Below are 13431 nucleotides of genomic sequence, written 5' to 3'. Positions count from 1 at the left end.
CAGCGTGCTTCGCGAGCAGCGGGGGCGGAGGGGGGCGCGTGGGCGGGCGCCTTGGGGGATGGGGTGGGGGCGCGGCATGCACTGCTTTGGCCCGCCGCTAGGGGCAGCATGGGCTCAGGAAGGGGGGGTGCGCGATGCTGAACTGGCCAAGCTGGGAGGAAAAAAAGAAAGGGAGGGGAGGGGAGGATCGAGGACGGTTGGCTTAGGCAGGCCAAGAATGCTATTATTCTGGTGGTGGGAGCTGGGAGACCCTTGTGCTTGGACGGGAAAGGGTCGGGGGACACTCAAGATGAGCCCCGCGACCACTGGCACATTCTTACTGACAGGTTAGTGGCCTGCGCGCGACATGGAGGTTCAGGGGCCCACAGGCCGCCGCCTCACACTCCCCCACTCGGGTTCCGGGGTACCAGGGCGTGCCCAAAGGGTGCTAGTCCCGCTCTATGCCTAATGCCTCCCCCCACAGCACCCCTCTTTCAGGACACCCTGCAGCCCACCTCTTGGGCCAAGTGGGTCCCTCCCCAGGCTTGACCCCTGGCCTTCTCTTTCTCTCTGCACCCCCACTGCCCCTCCCTGTCCAGTAGGGCAGGAATTCGGCTCCAGTTTCCATTAAGAAGGGCACCCCTCCTCGCCCCCCAGCCTAGTGGTGGACATCTTCTGCTCCCTGAAACAGACTTGGGGGTTGTTGCCCCTCGGGGTGGGGATGGGGGTTTTACCCCACAATTGAGACTCCCTGGCCTAGATGTGAACCAAAGGACTAGGCTGGCCAGTTGCTTTCTCTCTCTTACACAAAGATGTACATCTTTTCTCATTTTCTGGGATCTGGTTGAGAGAAAAAGACCACCAAAATGTGACATTTAAAAGACCGAATCCCCCCCCCNCCCCCGCCGCGCTTTTTTTTTTTTTTTAAGCATATTTCCTGGTGGCGCGAACCTGATTTTTTCTTAGGTTTTACCGAACACGGAAGCAGGATCATGAAATTCTGGGAGCCAAACAGCGGTGTGCAGGTCAGGGTCAACCATGGCTGGGGGCCAGAGATGCTGCAAACAGCACCCATTGCCCTACTAAATACGTTACGAAGGGAAAGCAAGAACAATTGAAAACAGCTGTGGATGCTTCCAATGTTCTTGGCGGGCTTTGGAAGCCTTCAGCTACGGACTTTGTGAGGTTTACACGGAGACCTCAGCTTTCCCCCCACCCCGCGACGTTTTGTGTTTCTAAATCTTGTGGGTGAATGAATGTTTTGGGGAGCAGTAACTGTAGGTTCAAACCTTTGAAACAGGTCACCGAGACTCAGCTCCAAGCGTTTCCTTGGCTTGAAACATAAGCCTGTAAAAAATTTTTTTTTTATTGTTAGAGAAATTTGCAAAGGAACAAGGCATTCAAATACTGACTGGGAAAGGATGTTAAATAAAACCTTAATGCGGATTCCCACCTAAGCTGCTCAAAGTCTTAGGTGCTGAGAAAATTAACAATCTGTTGCTAATCTTTGTCAAAAAAGTTAAGGTTAAAAGGAAAATCAAATTGTCTACAACTGAGTTAGATTTATAAATCACAGATGAAACATATTTGTTTTTTAAAGACTAAAACTGAGCATATTTCAGCAATATTTCTGCAGCAGCTTTTTTTTCCTTCAAGGAAAAACAAGACTTTGACCCATTGTGTACAACAAGGTAGAAGGGACCCTGCGCTGTACAAAGCATTAAGCTTTTTAGCACTAAGCAAAACTCATTCATTTCCTGGGAATCTACTTATTAGAAATTAAATGTTGACCTCCAGAAATAAATAAGTGCAGATTTCCAAGAGCAAAGGATATTTATCTAGGAAATTGGGCGAACATAATCATTACTTTTAATTTAAAAGTGTTTATCCTTTTCTGCAAGACAGACTGATTCCAGGATTTTAAATGTTTATTTAACAGTCCCTGTTCCGGTGACTGCGGGACTCTCATATGCTTACGAGCAATTTCTTTCACCCTCAAAGTTAATTCACCAAGCTGTTCACTGAGAGCATTTTAAGAGTTCACTTTTTAAAAACTGACACTTACAGAAAACATGGATCTAAAAAGTAAGGAAAATTCAAGTTTTAAAAACCACCCATCTTTCAGAGTTTAAACTTATTTGACTTTTTCATTTCAAAATGTTAGCCAGTATTTTTATTTTTTGATTGATTGACGGCCTAAAAAATAGATATGGCTTTGTTGGTACTTGTGTAATAATAGCAATTCTCTCTCATGGTCCGAATTCCAGAAGGTGGCTTACTAAGGCAACCAAGATCACCTGTGACATCCTTGGCTTACTCTGGTGCCGGCAAAGTGCGGTTTGCCCTTTCAGACTTCCCTCTATGCTTACAGAGGTATCTAAAGAATATGTTTTTTTCATAGGGTTGTATATACTTTTTAATCTCAAAATTAAATATTGAATCAAATTAATTTCTTCCCGTTTTCTTTCCAAGTAGTAGATTTTGAGCATCAAATAATACTAATTTTACAATTTTCTTTAAAAATAAGCAACATTAAATTAATATTTCCTGATTGAGGTATATGAACAGCAACAACACCTAAGTATTTCAAACCAATGAGCTGAGCCGTGGCTCCCCGCCTCAGGATTATCACATGGAGATATAATTCTGATCAATATCCTTGATGTTTTTTAATGCTTGATACACTTTTTTTTTTTTTTTACTTTTTTCAAATTATAATTTTCCTAGGGAAAAGGCAATACCAGCTGTTTAGGTAAAACTTTCTTGCTAGCTGAAAGAACAAACAATATTTAAGTGAATAGACAAAATTAATAAACACTTGAGCATTTAACTAATGTTAAATACCAATATGTCCTAATACTGATAGATTAATAGATAAGATCTTAAGCACTTATGGTATTTACTATCCAGGTGATTTTTAAGATTTTTCCCCCGTGTGGATTATTTTGTGCCGGCTTTTCACAAGGGTGAGTGTAAAGCACACGCAGCGTTACTATGCATCATTCACTTCACTAGGTTACTAGCTGCTCTTTGTATTGGAACATTTTATTCATTTTTGAAAAGTGCTCAGGAGCTATCATCTCTTGCTTTACCACCATTTTTAGTTCAGAGTGGAGTGACAGAACTCTGTATTAACACTAAGCAGGATTTTGACATCGCACATCTTCTGTTTGTACATTTTACCTATTTTGTGGCAATTTGCCCTGTATCTATGAAGCTGTTGATTTATCTCTTACATTTAGGATAAGTTCTAGAGGAGTAAGAAGGTTTATAGTTCAAAGCTAAGGTAGAGATTTCACAAGACAAATAATAGACTACCTATTTGGGCATTTTATCCTTTTTAATGAGAAGTTGATACAGATATGAATGTGCTTATTTTCTGCCTGTAGTTGGCTTAGCTTCTAGGGTACTAGGAGTAAATTATTTCTAAAAAGATAAAGATTTCACTTTCAAAGGGTAACTAAGGTTTGATTGTTAGCTTTTTTATCTGTTATTATAACAGCTTGCCATAAATCTAGCAGCTATTGGTTTACCCTGTGTATATATAGCATAACTTCATTTCTGGGGAGTAAATTATGTCTCTCAGCCAGCTGGAATTTTCACTTGTCTCACAGACTTTACAGACAGCAATGAACACACCATAAAACCGGGCTAGAGATAACCTGAGTGAGACAGATAGCCCGAGTTCAGCTTCAAACACTAGTTTCCCATGGATGAAAATCACCGTTAAAGAAAAGGCTAAAGCAGCAAAGACATGCTTTTTGAAAGTGTTTCAAGTTAAATACACAGATTGTTTGTGGATCTGATAAGCACAGTGCTTACACATGATGTTTCTTTCCCTCCACAATTAGTCCACACTCCGTTTCTTTTCTATTTTTCCTATTTATCCACACAGTCTATCCTACCTGACCTTTTTTTTTCATGTTTACTTTTTCGTAGTCTCTATTCTAAACATCTAAATATACATCCTGTTTATTATTTATTTTATTTCCTAGTCTCAGTGTGAAAAAGGACCCCAGCTAATCAGATGACACGGGTTGGGTTTGTCTGTTCTGTACTTGGGCTAGAAGGGAACCTTTGTACTTTGCTCTGTTTTTGGTTCCTATCCCGTGTTTTCCATATGTTCCTAACCTGTCAAACAGAGAAAGGCAGACAGATAGAGAGATGAACTGCACACACACACACACACACACACACACACACACACACACACGCGCGCGCGCTCACGCACATCATCCAGACTTTTTTTCTTAACTGCTGTATCTCGTTTTCTAGTCTACTCTTTACAATATTATCAGCTTATTAAGTCTAAATAGCAATTTAACGTTGAAAAAAAGGAAAGAGTGGGGAAAGAGAAAGAAGACAACACTAATGGAAAGAAAGCAAGGCTGATGCTTCCAGTGATCAACAAGTCCTATCAGAGACTATTTTTCTGCTTAGAGTTTTCTGGCTGGAAAGAGATTCTCAATGCTCTAAAGCCATTTGACATCAACTGTGTCCAAGCCAAATTCTCTGTACATGGTTTTCATTGTTAAGTTTTTTTTTTTTTTAAAGATATGTAACTGTAGTAAAGATAGCAATGAATTAAACAATGGTAACAGCAAAACCCAAACAGTCTCACAGTCTGCCGCAGACATTTCCACTGCTGTTCTTGCTTTCCTGGGTTTTGCTCTGTGTATATGTATATTTCCATAGACTTGTACCTCTAAGCCGTGTGGGTCCTTTACGCCTTATTTTGAAAGATAAGTGAGTCTTGCTTTCAGGGAAGCAGTTGTTGGGCTGTAGGCGGATGATGTTCAGAGGGTCTGCAAATTAATTAGCAGGATTGTTGCATAAGCCGGAGACTGGCTGGGACCAGTGCTGGCCAGGTGTGTATAGGTTACTGGGTTTGAAGAAGGGAGACATCTGGGTAAGGTCACAGATCTTTACCCTGGGTCACTTCTTGTTTAATATTGGCACACATGATTTTTGACAAAGATCTAGAGGGCTTGCTTTACAATTCATGGGTGACTGGAAAAAGAGATAGCTGTTACAAACAGATAACAGAATTTAGAATTAAATACCATTTGAGTTTAGTGCTTAGCTGCAAGTACAAAATATAGCAATCAGTGAACTATTCACTGACATGAAGAGAAGCAGAGTGACTTGTGTGCTGTTCTTGTTCTTTAGGAAGATCAGGGAGAAGTTATGGCAAATGTGCCTTATAAAAATAAACATGCAGGTTAGACTGTGATGTTAACATAAAAATGATGGACCTTGCTCTGTTCAACCCCATCTGTAGCATCGTGCTCATTTCTGGCCGTCAGTTTGGAGAGAGTAGTTGACAAACTAGACAACTTGCAAAACAGTCTGTGGGGTTGGTGAGTGTCTAGCAACTCTATCACAGTGGATATTCTCAAAGGTCTGGAAATGTTTAGTTTGAAGTAAACTCTCTTTTGTTTGCTTCAGAGGGCAGAACCAGCGTTAGTGGGCAAACGTGCAGATAGACTCAGCTTGAGACCTTTCTACCAGTTCAGGCCAACAGGAAAATCAACTTCAGCTATTCTTCTAGACCACCAGAAACATTCACCTCTTTTGCAGTGGAGGATTTGAAGACCATTGGAACATATAAGTGTAACCGATATACAAAACATGTCATGGTTTTTTTTTTCCTCTCTCTCTCCTTTGATAAACTCTCTAAAATGAATGGTCCTATGAATTGTAAGTTTATATTTTTCTCTTCTGCACTGCAAACTTGAAAATCTGAGAAAAAGGCAAGATCATTTCCTCCCTGACATGCACCCTAGTCTTAACTGTCTTCCCAGAGCCACCTTCTTGTCAATGGTGTCTTGCAGGTTTCTCCTGCCTAGTGGGGGTGAAGGCTGGGGACTCCAGGGTTACCTGGCAGGCAAGATGCCTGTCCCTGGTCCCCAAGATAGCTTGGTGCTTGCCTTCCTCTTCCTCAGAGGAATGTGAGACAGATTTCATCTCACTGCAGTAGCCCCTCTTCCCCCCCCCCCCGCCCCCCGGAATCTATCACTTTATAATACAGTTGAAGACTTTTGTCTTTTCACTAACCCCTAAAACCTTAACCAACAAAGTAGCTTCCAGCCTGTGCACTTTGGCAGCTTGTTAGGATGAGCCTGGTCTCTGCCTGCCTTGGGTACACATTCTTACTATGGCAAACATGTCCTGGGGGGAGATTTTTCTTTTTATCTGTGCACCTGCCCATTGATCGTTTATTTTGATAGCCATATCTAACTTGGGAGACACATTTGTTCAAAATGAATCCAGGACCTCTTTTTCTGAGCAGCACTTCTGACTTCATAGAATTTGCATCAAATAATTGGGAACCTTGCAAACTATTGAGGGACTCCATCAGAGATGTGAAGAAAAGGGAGGCAAGTCTGTTGTCTTTGCTAACCCACTCTGGCCTACTGCTTTCCTCCTGCCAAAGACCTGCAACTTTCTTCTCTACTCCAGTGGTTAGAAGTCAGCAGGAGAGCCACAGTCTCTGACTACAAGAAGTGGATTTTTACTGTTAAATAACTTTCTTCTCTCTCTCTCACTCACTGTTTTTATTCGTTTTGTAACAGTGCCATCCACTTCTGTGAGGTTGTAATAATACACACAGCCGCTCGCCGTGGCTCTCTTCCCAGTTGCTGGGGATGCCACAGACATTCTTTGGCTCAGCTCCTATTTTCGGGAGAGAAACTCTCCAAAGTGAGGTTCTGGCTTGTCAAAGCTCACCTGATCCGCAGGCGGCTACTCGCAATTCCTTGAGTGCAGGGCTTACTCATGTCCCTAAACCACAAAGTAATTATCCCAATGTTTAAGCTTTAAAACCTGGTTATCTTGGGAAATGACCGTGCAGCTTCTGAATGAATATTTGTTGCTGGCATGACTACTGTTATGCTCTGAGACATTAATGTATTAGTAAAGGCTATACCATTTTCTTCTTTGGTCACTCTGGTCAAATTTTTGTCGTTGTTGTTGATTTGTTTTTGTCTTTTAAATCTTCACTTAGGAATTTTAATATAACATTTATGTCAGTGGCTTAAATGTATTTCATTATTTAAGAATCATCTTTAACACGGCTCACTTTCTACCTAATTACCTTAGGCTAATCAGACATTTAGAATAGCTCTTTGGCAGCCTGTACCACGGGAATCACCCAGCATCTGTTGTGACAAGGAAGGACAGACTTTCTTTTCAGATAAATGGAACGGCTGGTTTCCAAACTGTTTGGGAGATAGGCAGCTTTGGCTGAATTCCTTCCCATTCTTTGCCTTTTTACTCATTCATCTGGTCACCACTTTGATTATTATGGAGATTGGGGTTCACTCTGAATTTGAAAGAGATCACAGTTAATTTTCCTAGGGCAGTTATATCTGGGGTGTTTCCCTTCCCTGATTTTTTCAGCAGTATGCAAAGAAATAAAGCTTCTCTTTTACCTCTGAATGCAAAAGCAAAGGAAACATGGGCTCTAAGGATTTTTGTTTTCTCTCTTTAACAAATCGGTGTTTCTCACTAGGCGGTAAAATGATACCGGCGGCTTTTTTCTCCCATGCAACAGTTAATCAATGTAGCACCTCTGACATCTTTTATTTTCAGTAGTTACACAGTTGATTCTAATCAAAGGCCAGTGCCACAGTAGGCTGTTGGATATCTTATCAGAATTTGAATTATACTTTTCTTTCTTTCTTTCTTTCTTTTTTTTTTTTTTTTTGTCTAGCAGTTTTTCTTCTGAATGTTTAGCCTACGTGAAAATTGGTGGAAGTGTTCAAAGATACAGACATGGATGTTTACTGTGTTGTTGATAATAATAATGAAAAACCAGAAGAAAAAAAACCTGGTAACTTTAAGAATGAAGAATTACTTTATACTTTTAGGGGCCTCTTAGGTGTTTTTGAGACACTAACAGATGCTGGGTAATAAGTGGTCTGAGCTATCTCACTTTTTTTTTTTAACCATATTGAGTTGACAAAGATGAATCAAGTTTTTTCTCTTTTCAGGACTATGCGGTGTGAAGATTAATCAAATAATTACACATAAGATTGTACTCTCCGGGAACCAAGCTAAATACTGCAAATACTAGTAGAGGATTTGTCTAGACTTGAAAAAAGGTGGAAGTTTCTCCCGAGGAAGCACGGAGGAGGGAAGGGGAATAAAGGTCAGGGAGGTGAATCAGGAAAGGTGCTTGTGACCCTGAAGGTCTGTGGAGATCCCAGAGCAGCCAGAGCTTGCTAAATAAAAAGTGCTGAGAGAAGAAAGAGACAAGGAAGGAAGCTGCCAGCAGGGTCAAGGAGCCAATCTTCCCAGACCTAGTAGACCACCTTAAAGAGGTTCATCTTTGTACTAACACCAATGGGAACTCTCAGAGGGGGGTTAAGCCGGACAAGACCCGATTTGCATTTCAAAAAGAGTACTCTAACTGCTGTGTGAAGAAAAGGTCTGAATGGTTTGCTACTGCAGGGGTTTAAATCCAGGTTGGAGATAGTGACCTTGTAGGCTAATGGAGCCGAGGTAGGAGAAAGAGAAGAGAAGGAACTTTTTGAGGGGTGAAATCAGACCGAGGCTATTGGATTGAATTTGAGGCTGTTAGCCAGGAGGTTATGTTTGCTACACTTCTGTCCTCTGCCTCATAGCCTCTGTAACGCTGGAAGGGGATCAGATCGGAAAGGCAAGATCTCCAGTCTGAGTGTGGTGCGGTTGAATGCATGGAGATGGTCAATAAATTATGACTGAGTCACAGGACTGAAAGCGGTGCAGTTTTAACATGTAATCATGTGCAAGTGCGCCCTAAATGAGAAGTGGAGAGAATCACTTGTATGGTAGAGCATGGCGCATGTATGTCTGTGTACAATTATATGTTCCACGTGAATAAAATATGGAAAGATGCCAAGACAATTAAGAGTCCAAGCTGTAGCCAGTGAGTGGCTTTGATAAGGTGACAATAGGGATGTGAGAAGGTACTTTGTAAAATACAGCTTCCTGATTAAAGTGTTAGGGTGCATTCCACTTAGAAAGCATGGCACCTATAACATAGACAATGAATGGCCGGTTTAAGGCAAGCATGTGATGTGAGACTCCTTTAGACACTTCCTAATGGGAACGAGTGTAGCATTATTGAATTTTCGAATTTGCATAGGAATCTCTCCTGCTGCTTCATGCCCCTACCCCAGTGGCTCACAGGGACCCTCTGTTTTTTAATCCCTTTCCACTAGATCGCACTAGCACTCTGGATTTCACTCAGTGCACGGTGTTTTGTGGTCTGCTTTTCACCCACCACCGTCTTCATTGGGAAACAATCCTCCCTCTTTCAGATGAGAACACTAGACAGTAAGGATGTTTATAGCCACTGTGGATGCCTTTGGTTGGAGGTCCCCGTGTTTCACTTTTTCACCCACGATTTCACCCACAGAAGACAGAACTGTGTAGCAAAAGAACAATTCTCCTTCTAAGTTATTTGAGCAAACAAGAAACCTTAGCTGGAGAAAAAAGTAATCTCTGGTCTCTCTTACTCCTTCAAAAAAAAAAAATCGCAATTTACTTTTCACCTAGTCTTGAAACTGTGCTTAGTGCAAAATGGAGCCGTGTGCACACCGGCAGACGTTGCCCCTTTGGTTGCATTCTTTCCTGAGGATAAATACCTAAGAGTTCATGAGATCCCAGGGAAGATGAATCTAAATGGAATTCACATTGCAGCTGGTCTCTTCAAAGAGGTAAAAGGCGACTCCCAGTCGCCAGCAAGTCGCCAGAAGTCCCTGACCCTGAGTCATGCTGGAGGACCTGCCCAGATACCTTCTTAGCCCCAGGAGGCAATGGGGCGGGGTTTGACAGGACTAGAGGCACTGGGTTTTAAGTCTGTTTTCGAGATGTCTCCAGAATGTTCTATAGCCCGCCATAGAAATGTGATTTTATTTTGTCCATCATGGTTGTAGAAAAAAAATCAGAACAATGTTATTTTTTTTTACTGAAGGTAAAAGATAAAACAAACAAACAAAGAACAACAACAACAACAAAAACATTTAAAGACGCCCAAATGTTTCTTCACATTAGTTGAAAATGAACACTAGATCTATCCTGTGCGGATTATTATTTTGTGCTAACTTTCATTGTAAAGCTTTTGAGTGCATTCTCTCAATCAGGGCTCGCTGTGCCTCTGTGATGTGAATTCTGCTCTGTTTCTGCCTCTAGAAGAGGAAGGAGCTGAGGCACAGATATACGTGGGTTCAACTAACCTCCCTTCTCCCTGCTCTCACACCGAGCAGCGCCTTTCTTTAGGCCCATTTTATTTGATTTTATTCTATTTTGTTTCATTATGTCTTATAATCTGCTTTGCTTAAAAATGATACAATTCAAATCAACTTAAATTATATTAAATATCTGCTCATATTCTGCTAGGTTTTTGTTTGTTTGTCTTTGAAGTTTGAAGTTTGAAAGCTCTGCCCCATCAAGCACTTCTCTGAGGAGCACGCCCTCTGGCACCTGTTAGAGCCTTAGGAGACAGTCTCAGAAAAGCCTTCCCACTCCTAGAGTCTCAGGGACACGGGGATTTTCTTCTGGCAATGACTTGTTTTGTGTCATGCATTGATTCTGATGCAAATGCACAGCACCAGCTCTTCTACCGCAGAGCTGAGGCGTTACTTGTTGCTGTTCCTCATGCAGGGATCCAGCAATGCATTCCCCCAGAAGTAAAATAAAATAAAATATAAAGTAGTCGCTATGCTAGAAATAAGGGTGTCCGAGAAGAGGCCATACCGCTTACGCATCACATTCTTTTAAAAACTGTTTGGAGTTAGGGCTGTTGAGTTGGGAACAGTGACATTGCAGTGACATTGCAGTCAGCCACGGAGTGGGTTCAAAATCCAATCCTGCGACTTCAGAAGCATGTGACTGGTGGCAAGTGACACTGTTTCCTAAGATGTCTTATCCTTATTGTGAAATCGAGCTACCTATTTCACATCGTTTGTGTAAGGATCAAACCAGTTAATATGTGTAAACATATTAACAGTTCAGGATCTGACTAGCATTGCTCTGAAAACTTGGGTGCTAATGAGTTAGTATTTTGTACCAAGGGAGACCAAAATAAATAAATAAATAAATAAATAATAGTAATAATAACAAAAAACTAGCTTAATACGTAGTTTTATAAGTAGTAAAGAAAGTGGCATTAGGAAAGGAGAGGGAAGATGGCCCGGTGGATGGCCCAGTGGGTAAAGTTGATTGTTGCCAGATAATGAAAGCCTAATGTTCAATCCCGGGAACCCATGTCCAGGTGAGAAGAGAAAACTGATTCCACAAGATTTTCTGTTGATCTCCAGACATACACTGTGGCATGGGCATGCACCCACAGACGTCAGACACACTCATGCCTGCACACACACACACAGACACACACACAGACACACACTCACACACACACACACACACAGAGGCAAACACAGACACACACATAGACACACACTCACACAGACACACAGACACACACACACACTTGCACACACAAAGACACACACAGAGAGACTCACATACACAGAGACACACACACACACAGACACATACCCACACAGACACACACACACAGAGACACACATTCACACAGACACGATGCTAATTTTTAAAAAAGCTTTAAAAAGGGAAAAGAGAAAGGTTTTGAAGGGTGTCCTAGAAGGGAAGAGCTATGGAAGATGTGAGCTCTACAGACAACTTCAGCAAAGCCTTAGAGGAGAATAATATGTAAAGAAATAAGGGAAGCAGGGCCCAGAGAGGAGTGTGATAAAGCTTGAGAGCTCACTTGTAAGGTGAGTGTGCTAATCAGATTAAATTTCACTTGGCACATCCTGCTGTTTACTTGGACAGTGATGTCTGAGCAAGTTATTATTTATTATTTCTGTTTCTTGTCATTCTGATTAGCCCATCAGCAATCAGTCACTATTCATAGCTCTTCAATTGCTTGTATTAAACAGCAACTCCCTCCTCCCCTAGTCTGCAAATTACCCAGGTTGGGAAAGAGCAATATTCTCTCTTCAGAGACTGCTTGCTCCAGACTAGAGGAAAACTCCTTATGCTGCTACAAGCCTCCAAATGATTCAGAAAATCTTAAGACAAACTTTTAAGCCTTGTACAGTTTCTAGGGAACTGGAGGACAAGCCAGCCACCTTCAGATTCATTCAGCTTTGACGCTTGGAGGGGACGCATTGAAGACTTGGCTATGCTGTGGACATGGAGGGTCCAGCAAATTATGCGAACAGGTTCTGACTGTACACGCATAACTGCAGGACTCATGGCGCTCTCTGCCTTTGTGTTTTCCCATTAGAGAAAGCAGCCTTGTAGGTGTAATTGTGACAAATGATCAGGAACCGCTTCCTTTAATGATTTCTGAAGACGGTGTCTTACCTCTGGAGTTCGTCCAATAACCTGTCTATAGAGGTTGACATTATTTTACCCATTAGGTTTAGTCTTGAAAAGTGGTGTGCAGGAAAGGTATTTGTTAAACAGAATGATAGTTTTTTTTTAAAAAAAATTCTTTCTTCTCACAGGGAAAAATAATTCACTGGTCTTCTAATGAAAATAAAGCTACCAAACGTTAGCTCCCCCACATCCCCAGCAGAGAGTAACCTTTTTTTTTTTCCAGTGTGTGGTTTACAGTGAATTTTAACACTAGAAACTAGTTAAGAGCTTCCACGATGTCAAGCATGAAACAAATACTGATTTCCACACTCGTGAGATTTCTCTTTAAGGTGTGGGTAGGACTTGAATGTCCAAGCGGCCACATGTGCTGAGGCGCTCTGTCTCGCCTTCTGTAACTCTTGTCTGGGGAACTGAGCCACCGTACTTTGTCCTTTTACTTAGAGTCGTCAGGCTTCAGTTTTCTGGTATCAGTCAGCTATTATATGAATTAATATGAACTTGATTAAAGTGAGTGTGCATGGATCAGTGAAGTAGCCCCACGGAAGGGCGCTGTTCCATGAAGTCCAAAGACCTGAGTCATGTCCCTAGGGCTGATATAAAGTGGAAGGGACTGACTGACTTAATAAACTTGTCCTCTGACCCCTCTGTATGGGTAACATGACATGCCCAGTCCCATGCACATATCACAGATACACACACACACACACATACACGCACACACATACACTTTAAAAGAAAAGCTGGGTTTCCTCTTACATCAAAAAAAAATTGTCTCCAAGCACTGGGGTCTCTAAGATACAGAAGCACCTCTGAGATGTATGCAACTGTTCTATCCTGCCGTAATCCTTGACAATTAGGACACTGATTAGATTTTTTAAAAAATGCTATGAAAGAAGCCGAGCGTGGTGGCACATGCCTTTAATCCCAGCACTCGGAAGGCAGAGGCAGAGGCAGAGGCAGGTGGATTTCTAAGTTCGAGGCCAGCCTGGTCTACAAAGTGAGTTCCAGGACAGCCAGGGCTACACAGAGAAACCCTGCCTTGAAAAACCAAAAAAA

The 13431-nt window shown here is 41.9% G+C and overlaps 1 protein-coding gene across 7 annotated transcripts in view; it reads left to right on the top strand.

Annotated features, from left to right (window-relative positions):
* The first annotated feature begins 107 nt into the window (after positions 1–107).
* Positions 108–13431, top strand: part of Sgce (sarcoglycan epsilon) — a 72771-nt gene continuing 59447 nt past the window's right edge. For 3 of the 7 annotated variants that reach the window (XM_021164423.1, XM_021164425.1, XM_021164421.1), the window contains exon 1: positions 108–326. In XM_021164423.1, the coding sequence (XP_021020082.1) occupies positions 218–326 (109 nt within the window). In that variant the 5' untranslated portion in view covers positions 108–217. The remainder of the gene's footprint in view (positions 327–13431) is intronic. The other 4 variants (XM_029478944.1, XM_029478943.1, XM_029478942.1 and 1 more) reach the window with 2 other exon arrangements.

The sequence above is a fragment of the Mus caroli genome, chromosome 6 (genome assembly GCF_900094665.2).
Source record: "Mus caroli chromosome 6, CAROLI_EIJ_v1.1, whole genome shotgun sequence".
NCBI classification, from domain to species: domain Eukaryota; kingdom Metazoa; phylum Chordata; class Mammalia; order Rodentia; family Muridae; genus Mus; species Mus caroli.
Note: the sequence above shows the minus strand (reverse complement) of the source record. Positions and strands in the feature narration are given on the sequence as shown.